The sequence below is a fragment of the Cynocephalus volans genome, chromosome 1 (assembly GCF_027409185.1).
Source record: "Cynocephalus volans isolate mCynVol1 chromosome 1, mCynVol1.pri, whole genome shotgun sequence".
NCBI lineage: Eukaryota > Metazoa > Chordata > Mammalia > Dermoptera > Cynocephalidae > Cynocephalus > Cynocephalus volans.
In genome coordinates this window covers 14,775,782-14,789,700 of record NC_084460.1, presented here as the reverse complement: position 1 = coordinate 14,789,700, position 13,919 = coordinate 14,775,782, and the positions used below count along the sequence as shown (strand labels likewise).

General features: G+C 34.6%; 1 protein-coding gene across 1 annotated transcript in view; it reads right to left on the bottom strand.

Annotated features, from left to right (window-relative positions):
• The window catches only part of TASP1 (taspase 1), a 264,853-nt gene that overhangs the window by 238,277 nt on the left and 12,657 nt on the right, over positions 1–13,919 (bottom strand). Inside the window, exon 4 of the mRNA XM_063108924.1 lies at positions 12,770–12,838. Within this exon, the coding sequence (XP_062964994.1) occupies positions 12,770–12,838 (69 nt within the window). The remainder of the gene's footprint in view (positions 1–12,769; positions 12,839–13,919) is intronic.

Genomic DNA, 13,919 nt, shown 5'->3' with positions numbered 1-13,919 from the left:
TCCCAAAAAAGGAATGAAGTACTGATAGATGCTACAACGCGTAAGAACCTGAAAAACATTATGCTAAGAAAAGCCAGACACAAAAGGCCATATAAAAGGATGATTCCATTTACTTGAAATATCCAGAATAGGTAAATCCACAGAAACAGAAAGCAGATTGGTGGTTGCCAGGTGGTAGAGGATAGAGAAATGGAGAGCAACTGCTAAATGGGTATGGAGTTTACTTTGGGGAGATAATATTTGGAACAAGGTAGAGGGGGTTACAGAACACTGTGAACATTTTAATGTCATTGAATTATTCATTTTTAAATGTTTAATTTTGTATTATATAAATTTCACCTCAATTTTACAAAAAAGGCAGACACAATAGAATACATACTGTAAAATTCCATTTATGTTTCATAAATATATGGCAATAGAAGTCAGAACAGATTATTACCCTGGGGTGACTGGAACGGGGCACAAAGGTCCTTCTGGAGGAAATATTCTGTTTCCTGATCTGAGTGCTGGTGGCACAGAGCTATGTTCACTCTGAAAAAGTCACAGAACTGTCCCCTTACAATAAATGTGTATATTTTTCTATATGTATACTATAGTCAATAAAAAGTTTTGAAACTACAATAGAATTTTTTAAAAAGACAAAAACAAGAAAAAATTTAAGATAAAAATTAAATAAAGTTTTTAAACTATAATGTAAAATTTTACAAATAAAAGATTAATTGTGATTTTTAAAAAACTGTTACCATTGTGGGTTAAAGGGTCCAAAGGATATCTCTGTATTATTTCTTATGACTGCACATATCTGCAATTAACTCAAAATAAGTTTTTTTAAAAGAATCAAAAAATGAAATGAAAACATCCAGTCTCCCATCCCCAAAGATTCTGATTTAAATCATATGAGTTGAAGATAGGGAATCTTCACTTTTTAATAAGCTACCTCAAATGATTCTGATCCAGTGGACCATGGCCCTCACCTTGAGAAACTCCAATTTAAATAAACTCCATAAGTTGCTTAACTTCACTCTCTCCACAAACCCCATGTTGAAAAGGCTTGCAAAGGCATCTATCAGCAACAGCCCAGAGGAGAGGGGGAGTAAAAAAAGCTACAAATGAGCCATGAGAGGCTGTAAAGTCTGAGGGCCAGGATTCAACTTTCACTGGAGAAAAATTAGATGGGTTGGAAAAAAATTAATAAAATGGAAAAGAGTCACTGATAAATGCACATAAAAAGCCTTCTGGGCAATCATCACAGATGCAGCCACAAATACTATGTGCAAACCAATAATTTTTCTCAGCATGTTTTTCATTAAAAGTAATGGAATCTAAATAATGTTGGAAGCCAGATATCTTTTAGGAAGTTAGCAAGACAAAGTCTGGAAATAAGTGCAAATTGCTTGGACTTATGGTATGCTCTTCACCACACACACTGAAAACAATATTTTACTGCTGGGGAAGCAAATAAAGGAACGATTTGGTTCAAGTTTATTTGGGTCACAGAATATTTTGATCTGCTTTAGCTCCAGCTCAAAACCCTTTGGAGTGATATAATTTGGTATTGGTTTAAATTGTTTCAATGAGAAATTTTTTGATAAGTCTTTAGTGTGATTTGAAGTTCACTTTCTTTTTTTTTTTTTTTTTTTTGGTGGCTGGCTGGTAGAGGGATCCAAACCCATGAGCTTGCTGTTTGTTGTAAAGCCGTGTTCTAACCAACTGACCTAACCGGCCAGCCCCCATTTTCAAAATAATATTTAAGTCCAGGTGCTATTTTTAAAAATTAAATCAAAGCTCATTCCAGTTTTACTCTTACTTATTATAGGAATGCCTGTTATAATAAATTGCAACATCTAGAGCATTAAACTAATGTCAGTTAAACCATCCACTCATTTTCTTGGCCCTTGTAACAAAGCAAAAGTTGCCATCTCTGTCCAAGACTTATTTTCAGCTGTCCTTTAGACTGAAATATAGTTTGTTACATTCCAACACTGCTATACTCCAAAGAGGCAGCTGTCACTCGGCCCTGGAAGATTGCGGCCCTGAGAAAATGCATACTCCGTGTGGCCAGATCTCATTTTTTTCAAGAGCAGTTAGAAATACAAATTTTTATATGAATCTTCTGTTTTTTAAATGTTGACAACAAATTCTAATTTTAAAAAACTTATCTATTGGCCTATCAACACATATCCATGAAGTGTCTCTTTTGCAACATCTGGCCTACATAACTTCGTAAAGGGTAGGAATGTCTCAAGCTTATCCAGATGCAAAATCTGAGCTTTGCTGAGTCAGTAGTGTTCCATACAATACAGACATCAGGCAAAGGAGCCTTTTGACACAAATGTCAGTCCTAACAACAAATCATGATTTCATTATCATGCTTACTTAACTATTTAAAATATTGAATACTCTTACCTACTGCTACTTAAAGAAGAAATAAGATAATAAATACAGAAGTCAGCCATTTAACCTGCATTGTTGTCTAACTACTGTGTGTTAACTCACCTTTACTAGGAGCCAAGTTACTGGTCAGAAAAGCCATATATCTTCTGATTATAACAAATAGGATTTATAATACTTTTTTGCTTCTCCAAAATGAATCAGATGAGCTTTCCACCCAAAGTCCACAGGAAGGACACCAATGAATTATCATGGTATTTTTCTCAAATACCATTAGTATAAACAACTTCACTTACAACTTTACCCAAGATGATAAGAGAAAACAAGGTATTCTTTTCGATACTAGTAGTTTGTAGCAAAAACAAATACACAATACATACACAGAAGATATGGGAGGAGGGGACATCAATGTTCAGGCAACATGCAAAAAATGGCAAAGGTAATCAGGTAAAATAACTACAGGATAATAAGAATCTATCTAGAAATTAGATAACAAGCCTCACATAGGCATAAGTTGGCTCTATGTTCTCAGTGTGAACTTTAGTGACTTCAAAAATCAAGGCCACCTGGGCACATGAAATAAAATAAGTATTAAATTTTGAAGAAATTATGGCATTCAGATGAACAAAATTTACAGGAAGAAAAATTCTCAGGTAAACACAAACAGTAACAAGACAACCAACTCAGATATCTGCTAAAGTACCCAGCCCACAAACATCACAATTAATGACCCGGGACTTGTCCTTCCGTTTGCTCTCCCAGCTTGTTCATTCACCATTTCTCTGCACATCTTTTAGGATATAGGGGCAGGCTTGGAGGTTGTAAGTCTACCAATTATACTGCCCTTTGTTCAGTACTGAAAAAATGCTCAATGAAAAGAAGGTAAAACTATGGCAAAACTTTTTTTGATAGTAGTAAATATTATTTAACTGTGTTAACTTGTTTTCCATGACTGAATAATTAGAGAATGCGATCAATAATAGAGATCTACAACACTGAAGTCACAAGAGAAATATGGGTTCCTCCTAAGTTTTGAGACAAGATTGACCTAAAAAGCAAAATTTTTACAACTGGAGCTAACTGGAGATCATGGAATCTTTTATCATAAGACTACAGAAAACAAGGTCAGAAAGAAGCTAGATAGCTCATTCAATTTAGTATCCACTTTGCAAGTAGAGTCATGTGTCACTCAACGATGGGATACATGGTGAAAAGTGCAACAAGCAATTTTTTAATTGTTGCAAACATCATGGAGTGAACTTACCCAAACCTAGATGGTATAGCCTCCTACACGCCCAGGCATATGGTATAGCCTATTGCTCCTACGTTAGTAATGCGTTACACTAGACACTACGACATCACTAGGCAATAGGAATTTTCAGCTCCACTATAATCTTATGGGACAACAATTGTATACACATTCTGTCATTGATGGAAACATTGTTATGTGGCCCATGACTGTAGTTGTTAACTACATCTCAAAATATTTCCAGGAAAGTTATGTCCATGTGATGTGAGCATGTTGTGCCCAAAAGAACAGGAAACATGCAGTTTCCATATGGCAGAGGGCAATTTACCATTTAAATATTGTTAAGTTAATGCTTGTGCATGGAAACCAGTAGATTTTGGCAAATTCATTTTCAGGTCACTGAAAATAAAAACCAGAAAACCTATTTCCTTCCAGTTGTTGAGGGAAAAAAGGCACAGGAGATTATTTCTGCAGCAGTGCTGCTTATTCTTAGAATTATTCTCGAAAACACAATCATGTGGGAACATTTTCACCCACATACTAGACAATTATAAAAAATTAAAACACGCTTTATTGATATACATTCTACTACTTATGTTAAGGGTTTTAACCAATTAATAAAGACTAAAAAGTTCAAGAATTAATGGACTTTAACCAATAAGTTTCAACAGAATTAGCCAGAAAACATTTTTATTAGGTCCAAATGAAGTATCTTTCATTCATTAATACAGAACCACAGGGCATACTTAGATATCAGAGGTTCAATTATCTAAAAAGGGTTCCTAAGGAAAGAAAAAACTTTCCATTTTCATTCTGTAACTGCTCCTTAACAACAGAAAGTATTCTTTCTTTTTTGGCATTCTCTCTTTTTTCTCTACCTCAGGACACATTTACAGATGCACTGGCTGCTTTACAAACATGCTAAAAGTTCTTGCTGTGGTTGATCAAAGCTGGAATGCCTGAGGAAATTATTCAACTTAGACAGCCCGGAATTATATCTAGCCAAATAGTTACAGTGCTCTACTTCTAACATGTGTTAAAGTAATATTTTAGCTATCCTGGATGTAAGTTGAGAGAGCATTTGTTTGCATCACACTCTGTGAACATTTGAGTCAAATATAGTATATTAAATACTAAGTTTTAGTATATGACAGTTCATTTTTTTAACTATTCAATTACAAAAATGACAATATACTTTATTTAAAAAAGAAAACCTCACACAATAGCATATGTACTAGGAACTAAGCCTTTTTATGGTCTTCTCGAAGTGCCCAAGCTCTTCCAGAAATTTCAGAAAAAATGTAACACATGTTGATATTTGTTCCTTAGAGCATTTGTTGATCTGGCATAAAATATTCCATCAAAAAATGAAACCACTTCTTTTCATTATTTAAATTATTTAAATAAAATCACTACACATCTGCACTTCCTTTCTATTATTAATCTGCCCAATGTACAAATAAACATATAACACCACAATTAACCAGAAAAATGACATCACAGAAGTTTATTTTCATGTTTTTTTAATTGAAAGCCACAGAATTGCAGTACAAAAGTTTCTTGTCAAACATAACTAAAATAAAATATTGGCTTCAATAGACTTGCACATCTGAAATAGTTTTAAACTTTGTTTTAGTTGGATTCTTTATGATGTCCAAGAAGAGGTTAGCACACACGGTACCTGAAATTGTCCCTTCCACATGAGCTACAATAGAAAAGACAAATGTAGCTATTTCTCCAGTATTGCCAAATTTGACAGCCAATTATACTTCCTTTCAACCCAAATAATTATACTTTCTAACCATGTTGACAATAATATGGAAATATCACTCAAAAAGAACCTAAAAGATCATGGAATTACAATAACTTAAATCATCCTTCTATCAAATGACATGGTCAGAACTGGGGGGAGGAAGGGGTATTACTAACGTTTAAGTCCTCGAATAACCATCTTTCTTTTATTAAAAAGACTTCCAACCCACTAGAAAATGTTGCTAACATATGCACATACTGCAGGAGAAGGAAACATAAATAAGCTCCCCACTCTGAATTTCTGGGAAGCCTAATGCGTTACAGTGTTGATGCCCTGTGTTACGGTATATGCATGTCATGAACTATCAGAAAATGTGTATACCATGCAGGAGACTGGACCCTGAGTCAGAATGACTGCCAGTAAAAACTCCCTGGCAGTGGGAATGGCCAAAGAACTTTTGTCAACTGGGATGTCTAGGATTCAATTTTAAGCTTTCCTATAGTGAGATACAATCCTTCATTATTCTAACACTTAGGTAAATCTGCTTCACACATAATAGAAAGATACATACACGTATACATACATACATACATACATAGACACACTCAAATAATAGAAAAAAATTTTAAACAATGGTTTGCTCTACTTTGTAGCAGAATTTAGACTATGATCTTGATGAAATTCTTAAAAATCATGTAACTTAAGCTTCTTCGTTATTTTTCTCCAGATTCTAAATAAAGGCCTGAGTTTGAGATGCATGAAACTTAAAATCAAAAGGCAACCTTTCAAATTGAACATAATGATATCAACCTGTGATTTTGCTGAATACAGACAAATCTTCATAGCCTAGATCCTTCATAACCAAGAACAATAAAAAAAGAACAAAAACAAAAAAGTAGATGTTAGATTATAAAACTGATGTGCCAAATGATATAGATCCAAACAAACACAAATACACACACACACACACACACACACACACACACACACACACACACACACACAAAGAATGATTCAAAAATTACAACACTATAAATCCTAGGAGGACCAATAAATCTAATTAAATCCCTTTTGTGTAATATCCCTATTAATATGGACTAGAAGACATTTTACACTCAAGAGGCCAAAAGTCTGAATTGCTTCCACATAGTCAAAACACAGGCTTACCACCAACTTTACTATGCTATCTACCATATGTAGCTTTAAGTAGCTCAAAATTGAATTCAAAAACGTAGTATATTCTTGAGAGTAATGACTCCCAGAGAAAAATAACGGCTCACACATAAAGCCACATGCTCCTCAGGACCTGATTTTGGACCATATCTCCTCCCAGATTTAGCCAAGATGGATACATCTGAAGAGGTACACACAGCTCATCAAGAAATAGCTGGAAAAGGCTGAAATAATTTTTCATGTTCTCATCAGTACAAAACAAAACATGACAAGTTCTGTACTTATGTGTTTTGACTTGGTCATAAAGTTAACAGAGCATTTTGATGCAGTGTAAAATTAATCTAGAACGTAGTAATTGATTCCATTTTCTTTTCATTCTTAAAAAAAAGGGGTAGGGAAAAAATTACTGCTTTTCCATTAAGCAGGTAGTTTGTGCTAGAGAGCATGTTTTATTCCTAGGGTCTTAGAAAAAGAACAGATGTACCTAATGTGTAAACACAAACAGTAAGTTACAAGTTGCCCCTTAGTACTAAAGGCAAGAATCAGCATCAGTACTTAAAAAAGTGTTTTAAAAAGAGCGTAACTTACTTTTACTGTCCCAGGCTAACTGGGGTCTGTCTGGTGCTTCTTTGTCTGCAAATGGCCACCCACAGCCTGTCTTCTAATTAAATCAATGTTCTAGCAGCAGAACAAGCAAACAAGTTGCCTCCCATCTGCGTACAGCTCTTCAGGACACATTTCCCTTGGTCAGAAGGTGGAAATTCTTGGGAGAGGTAATTTTCTCTGCCTCTTCACAAGAAGAACATGGATACTTGGCTGGATGCAACTCCATGAAGTGTAACTGTGTGTGTACACCTCAAAAAATAAAACAAAAAATGCAGAGAAACATAAAGACTCCATAAACAGCTGGAATACACAGAAATACTGAAGCACCACTGGAAATTCTGCTAGACAGGCAAAATAAGGTCTTTGAAATAATCAATGATACCAAGTTAAAAAAAAAAAAAAGGTAAAAGGGCATCAAAGTCAAAACTCAAATTTCATGCAATGAAAACACTGTAAAGCGAGTAAATGTAAGTCTTCTACTTCACATACATAAAAACACCCCCCCCCCCATTACAACGAATAAAAGATACTATCAATGGAAGAGAAAAACGAGACTTTCAAGGCTGGCAGTCTAAAATTAGACTCACCAGCCACATTATCATTAATGAGCACTTACATATATGTGAGCTAAATGCATCAAGCTATCTTTCCAATGTGTTCAGTCCTATAGGGCCAGAGAGGGGAAAAGGGAGCAAGGAACCACGAACATACTCAACTACCCTCTGCTTATGAAAAGATGATTTCCGCAAAACCAAAAATGGGCAGGAAAACTGAAATGCTCATTTATTTAAATGTTTTTCAACCTTCCAAATAAACAGAAATGACCTTAAAGCAGATGCCCCTCCTTTTTTGCTATAAAAACCAAGCAACTAAAGTGGGGTAGAGAGTAGGAGATGTGGTTAGGTATCTGCTCCCAGAGAAACCCCACAAACAAACTTACCATAAGTTTGGTGAGGTAAAGGGGAAATACATCAACCCTTCCCAGTGTCCCCTTCCATCTAGGTATACCCATATGCCAGCAACAAGCCACACCATCTCCATGACCACTAAGCATTTCAGTGACCGACAGGTCTTAGGTGTTTCCTCTAGCCCCATGAGGCACATAGCCAGAAGTATAAAGCCCAGGAAAGGGAGTGTGGCTTAACCCTGCAGCTGCACAGAGGCCTGGGCTGGATTCTACCTACCACAGACTTTTCAAACAGTGATCAACATCCTAGAAACTCCTATTTTAGAAAATGCATGCAGAGCTGGCTCTGGGTATAAAGGATGTAGAGATACAGACAAATGTATAACAATATTATATATAATAATATAAGTATACAATAATGCAAATATCTACTATACTTTCTCTTACATGCCAAAATATCAGCCATCTGGATAAGAAGTTACTTCTTAAAGGACTCTCCTAGAGTTTATAAACAAAAAATATACTGGATTATACAGAGATCCAAAGACAGTGAACCGTTTTTAGCAGAATGATATAAAAACTTGTGCCCAATACAATCTGTTCTATAAATGCTAAAGCATTTCAACCATGAATTACCATCTCTCCTGAACATACAGAGCCTTAAAGGATGAATCAAGTCAACAAAAGAATTACAGGGTCCACTTAGAATAACAAACTCAACAAAACATTTTTAACAAAAAAGCCTGTGTAATTTGCCTTTTGCTATATGAAATTTAAAAGCTATTCCTATCACTTTTCTTAATGTGCAGTATTCTACCTACCAAAATAATCAGTTTTCAAAATGAATTGACAAAAATTTCTCAACACATACAACAAGATCTTCAAAATCTCTGCCGGATTCATCAGTTTTCTCACACAAGACTACAAATAACCTCCCAAAAGTTTGTCATTAATATTTCACCTATTATTCCCTATTAAGCCTTCTTAAGCCAGGTCTTAGTAATTGTTTAGAAAAACATCTATGTGCCAAGGGAGCTTCAGTAAGTATTTTATGAGTAGTTCATTTCTAATCAAAATCAATGAAGCACTTACTACTTTAGGACCAATACTAAGAAAACGGTGGCATCATGACTCACCCAGATCTATATCCAATATCCTCAAAGAAGAAATTCACATCAGAAGCTACACCGTGTGAAATGTACAAAATTACTGTCTGAAATTTTAACTCCACTGTCACTACCTGAAGCAAAACTATGTCAAAAACAGCCAAGAAAACAACTGTCTTCCAAATGTAGAGTCTCAGATACGAAGACCAAATTGTTTCACAGTATTAATCTTCTCTTCTGTGAGTGAAATCAGAGTTGTACTACCCAATGAATGGAATTCATTTTCTCATTACTTGTAAGGATAATCTGAAAAAAGCTATATGAAACAATGAGGCTAAATCAATTTAACAATAAATCATTAATATGATCTATAAACTGACCTTGCCATTTCCTTCCCCACATTTTGAAGATACACAAAATGCACTTTGGAGTCATATCATTTTCATTTCCATACTGCAGAACACCTCTCATATGGGACTGGCCACCTTCCCTCCCAAAACCCTAAAGGGAGAAGCTGGTCAGTTTGATATGAATTTATGCACCACCACCCATACTTTATTTTAATGAAGGAAATACCCCTTTGGTGTCCAGAACTGGTAGTCTTAGGATGACGCCATGTGTCGGTAGTGGTAGACAAGAAAAATGAAACCATACAAGATCCTTAGCTTTGAAGAAAAGCTCAAAAATAACGTGTCTAGGTGACCTGAATAAGTTCTTCTTATGTGTACATGTTTTGTGTGTGTGTGTGTGTGTGTGTGTGTGTGTGTGTGTGTGTGTAAACTTATTTTTCTTTCACCTTGTCTCTTCTTCCTCTACTGCATCAAGTTGAGATCAGTGTACTTTTCATTATTTGGGAAAAGAAAAATTACCATTTTTTTTAAATACAAGGCAAGATACCCTTCTAGTCAATGAGGACAATTAAACCATTTCAGTCATTTTAATCCACAATTAGTAGAGTATTCAAGGAATTCACACCAATTTTAATATTTGCCAAAGTAATAATATAACAGGCAAGTTTTTAAAATATAGCTTTTTAATCCAAAAGTATATTCCAAAGTCAAAAGGGAAAGGTATAATGAATGTCCATATCTATTCAATAATTAGGACAAAACTTAGTTTAACTGAATAGATTTACCAAAACTAAAGATAAGTGTTTTCTCTCAAATTCAACATAACACAGTTTAAATCGGGCTCTCTGGGATTTTTCTCAGTACTTCTCAGTAGGCTGAAAGGACTTAATATGGTTACCTATATTTTCCTAAATACAGAAAATATTAGAATCCAATTTTCTTGTATCTTTCCATTGACCCAAACTATTTAAATACTTCTTTAACTAAATTCTTCATTTGAAAACCTATCTATTTTAAGGTGATGAATCACAATTATGCAAGGTGGCAGAAACTGCAGAAGGCAGTATAAGCATGACTTGCAACATAATTCTTAAGATTTAGGAGAATTCTCCAAGTTAGTATAGCCTTGGCCTTTAAATTACTAACATATATTTCACTCAAAGATTCCGTAGGAAAAAAAATTTAAGGTAATTAATGGAAATTCTTCACCAAATCTAATAATTAAAGAGTGGGGGGAGTGCAAACTCACTTAGAGCAATATCCTATGCTATGCTACCACTATCTGTATGACTTATTCCAATCAAAAATAATAGAAAAAGCATGTTTTTTTAAAAAATTTATATCCACATTCTCAAAATCCACAGGTCATCATTCAAAACTCCAAATCTTTCTTACTCATGAGTAACTTATTATTCCAAAATGTATTTTTAATCAATTTTTGTTTGTTTTTTGGCAGCTGCCCAGTACTAATCATTTTAAGTATAAATAAGTAAGCCCTTTAAAAGTAGGATTCATCACTGGGGAAAAAATGGAATGAAATATTTAACCAGATATAAGCATGATTTAGGAAAATTAAAGTTATTCTAAGACAAGAAGAAAAACTTAATTTTACTCAATTTTATACTGATAGTTGCCATTACAGTATATCCCCCAGCTACTAATGAGTAACCTTTCCCCAGATTCACACTGATTTCATACACCAGTAATCTCAGGACATCACCTTCTGCACAAAGGAGAGTAATTTTCACCTAACAATCAAATGAAGCTAGATAAAGCTCTCCTTGTGCAAGTGTTTTGAATAAAGGAAAGATTTGGTGGTCAGTACATCAATCTTCTTTCCTGTTGTCACTTTTCTCCTTTTATTTACAACATATAATTAGCCTTTCTTTGACACTGTACAACTTGTCATTAATAATTACCATATCCTCCTCATACATATCATTTCCAAAGTACCTCACAACAGTAATAACCACTCACAATTATGGGGTGCTTACTATGTGTCACACACTATTCTAAGTAATTGTCATATATTAACTTGGTTAATTGTCACAACTCTGTGAAGTAGGAATTATTATTATCCTCATATTATAAATGGAGAAACTGAGTCAAGGACAGGCTGTGACATACGCAGGGACCCATGGCTAATAACTGCTAGAGATGGTATAAGATATATCAGTCATAGTAAGAGGGTACCACACATCCCCATGTCAGACACCTCAGGAACCAAACCATAATAGAATTGTTGCCACCATATATGTTCACCTTCCTTGATTACATTACGACCAAGCTGAAGGCGTTAACAAGAGAGATTAAAATCTCCAAAGTATGATAAAAAGTGTAGCTCCACAGTAAAGCAAGAGAACATGGCTAGCACTTTTTATAAACTCCTAGGCAATTTTCACAGGAAAAGTCATGACAGAGTAGATGCCCTGGTATGAGAGCCTAAACACAAAGGTCACAATCCAGTCAATGGGGGAATGTCTATTTAACTATCAGCTCCTCCCTCAAACTCAGTGCTGTTTTATCTTCATGTCTTACCTGATTCTCCAAATACTCTTTCCAATCAGAAAAATATTTTTTTCACAGTAACCCTCTCAACTGACTGACACAAATCTATCTTCTCTAAGTTTGAGCAGAAGTGAGTCTTCTAAACCTCAATATCCCCTGTACAAATTCATAAAGGTTTCAGATTAAGAGAACTGAGAGACCCTCATTCTGGAGTACAAAGAATTATAGCAAAGTTGGGAGCCTCCCCACTCAATTCCTCAGTGTCCACAGTAACCTGGGGACAAACCTAACAATCACGCTGGAACAAGGCACACTTCACTTCACACAGCTTTGAGGTACATATCTAACTGTTAGGTTCATGAGGAAACTTCTCCTTCTACTTTAGACACTCCTAGACAGAATTTTTTTTGTTTTTGAAACAACATGTGTAACTTTTGGAAAGTTAACTTCAAGAGTTTTCCTACTGAAAATATTGAGGACATCTAAGTATCCAGTCAGCATTAACTTTTGTATTAACGAATCTCACAAAAATGAGGAGAAAAAGGAATTAAACCAACTTTTATATTACTAAGAAAAGTCCCCAATGAAAATAACCTAACAATATCACAGGCTTCTTCATAACTTTGTTAATGTTGCTGGGAAACACTGCAGTCTCATGTCATTTAAGAACAATGGACACAAACCCACAAATGTTTTCAGTAAAACATAAACAGACAAAAGAAATACCTCAAGTTCCACCAGAGCTGCAGTTACTGCATCTGTCGCAAGAGCACCAGCCTGTAGCTTTTCAATTGCCTATGAAACCAAGGGGAGAGATTATTCACTGTAAAACGCCAACTTCTCAAACATACCCATAAACTTTCGAAAGCCTTAAAGAAGTGTACGAGATGTTTAGAGTTAATAAAAATTGATCACTAGTTCCATTCAATACTTTAAGACAAACTACTTAGATTTAAAACAAGCCAATGTTTATATTCAGGTTAATTTATGATATAGCTTCCTGAATATTATTCAAATTAAGACAATGAATAAAATCTAGCCACTAAATGCAAAGTGCAAGGGATTTAGTAAGTAAAAGGGTTTCATTCACCACACAGGACAATTCAAAATAGCCACAGAAATTATACGAATTCCATTTGGCTTAAATATCTTGACAATTCATATTTTATATAGAAATTTAATCTCGAGCTACGCTAATAATTTCTCCTCCCACTGTTACTGCTCTCTGCACCCATACCTGTAAAACTCAGTGACTCTCAGTCACGGAGGCATGTCAGAATCCTCAGATAGAAGCATATATTTGACAAACGTTTTTGATACTATAATATATTTTATATCAAGATAAACAAATCATAGTCTTTTCTAATATAAATTACAGAGAGTAAAGGTCTATAAAATCACCTTGCCTTCTTGGGCATAAATTAAGAGAGGAAATAGAGAAGAGAAACCAGTTCCTAAACAAACTACTAAAACTCCAATTTAGTCAAAAAAGAGAAAGCTCACAAATTAAGAATTGTATTCTTTATTCAACTTTTAAGAAGCTCACTGATTTTACAAATTGAAAAGGCTAATTATACAATTCAAATGTATTAGATTTCTAGGATTATAGTTGTATAAAAGTAAAACTTATTTCTTTTCAGATAACAAACAGATTTCAGACTTTGAAAAATAAGAAAGGCTGGCTGGTTAGCTCAGTTGGTTAGAGCACAGTGTTATAATACCAAGGTCAAGGGTTCGGATCCCTATCCCAGCCAGCTGCCAAAAAAAAAAAAAGAAGAAAAAGAAGAAAATTAAGAAAAAATATAAAATACTAGAGAACCTTTGCCTTTATTACTATAAATTTCAAAAAAACAATAAATTCCCTATAACAAAATAT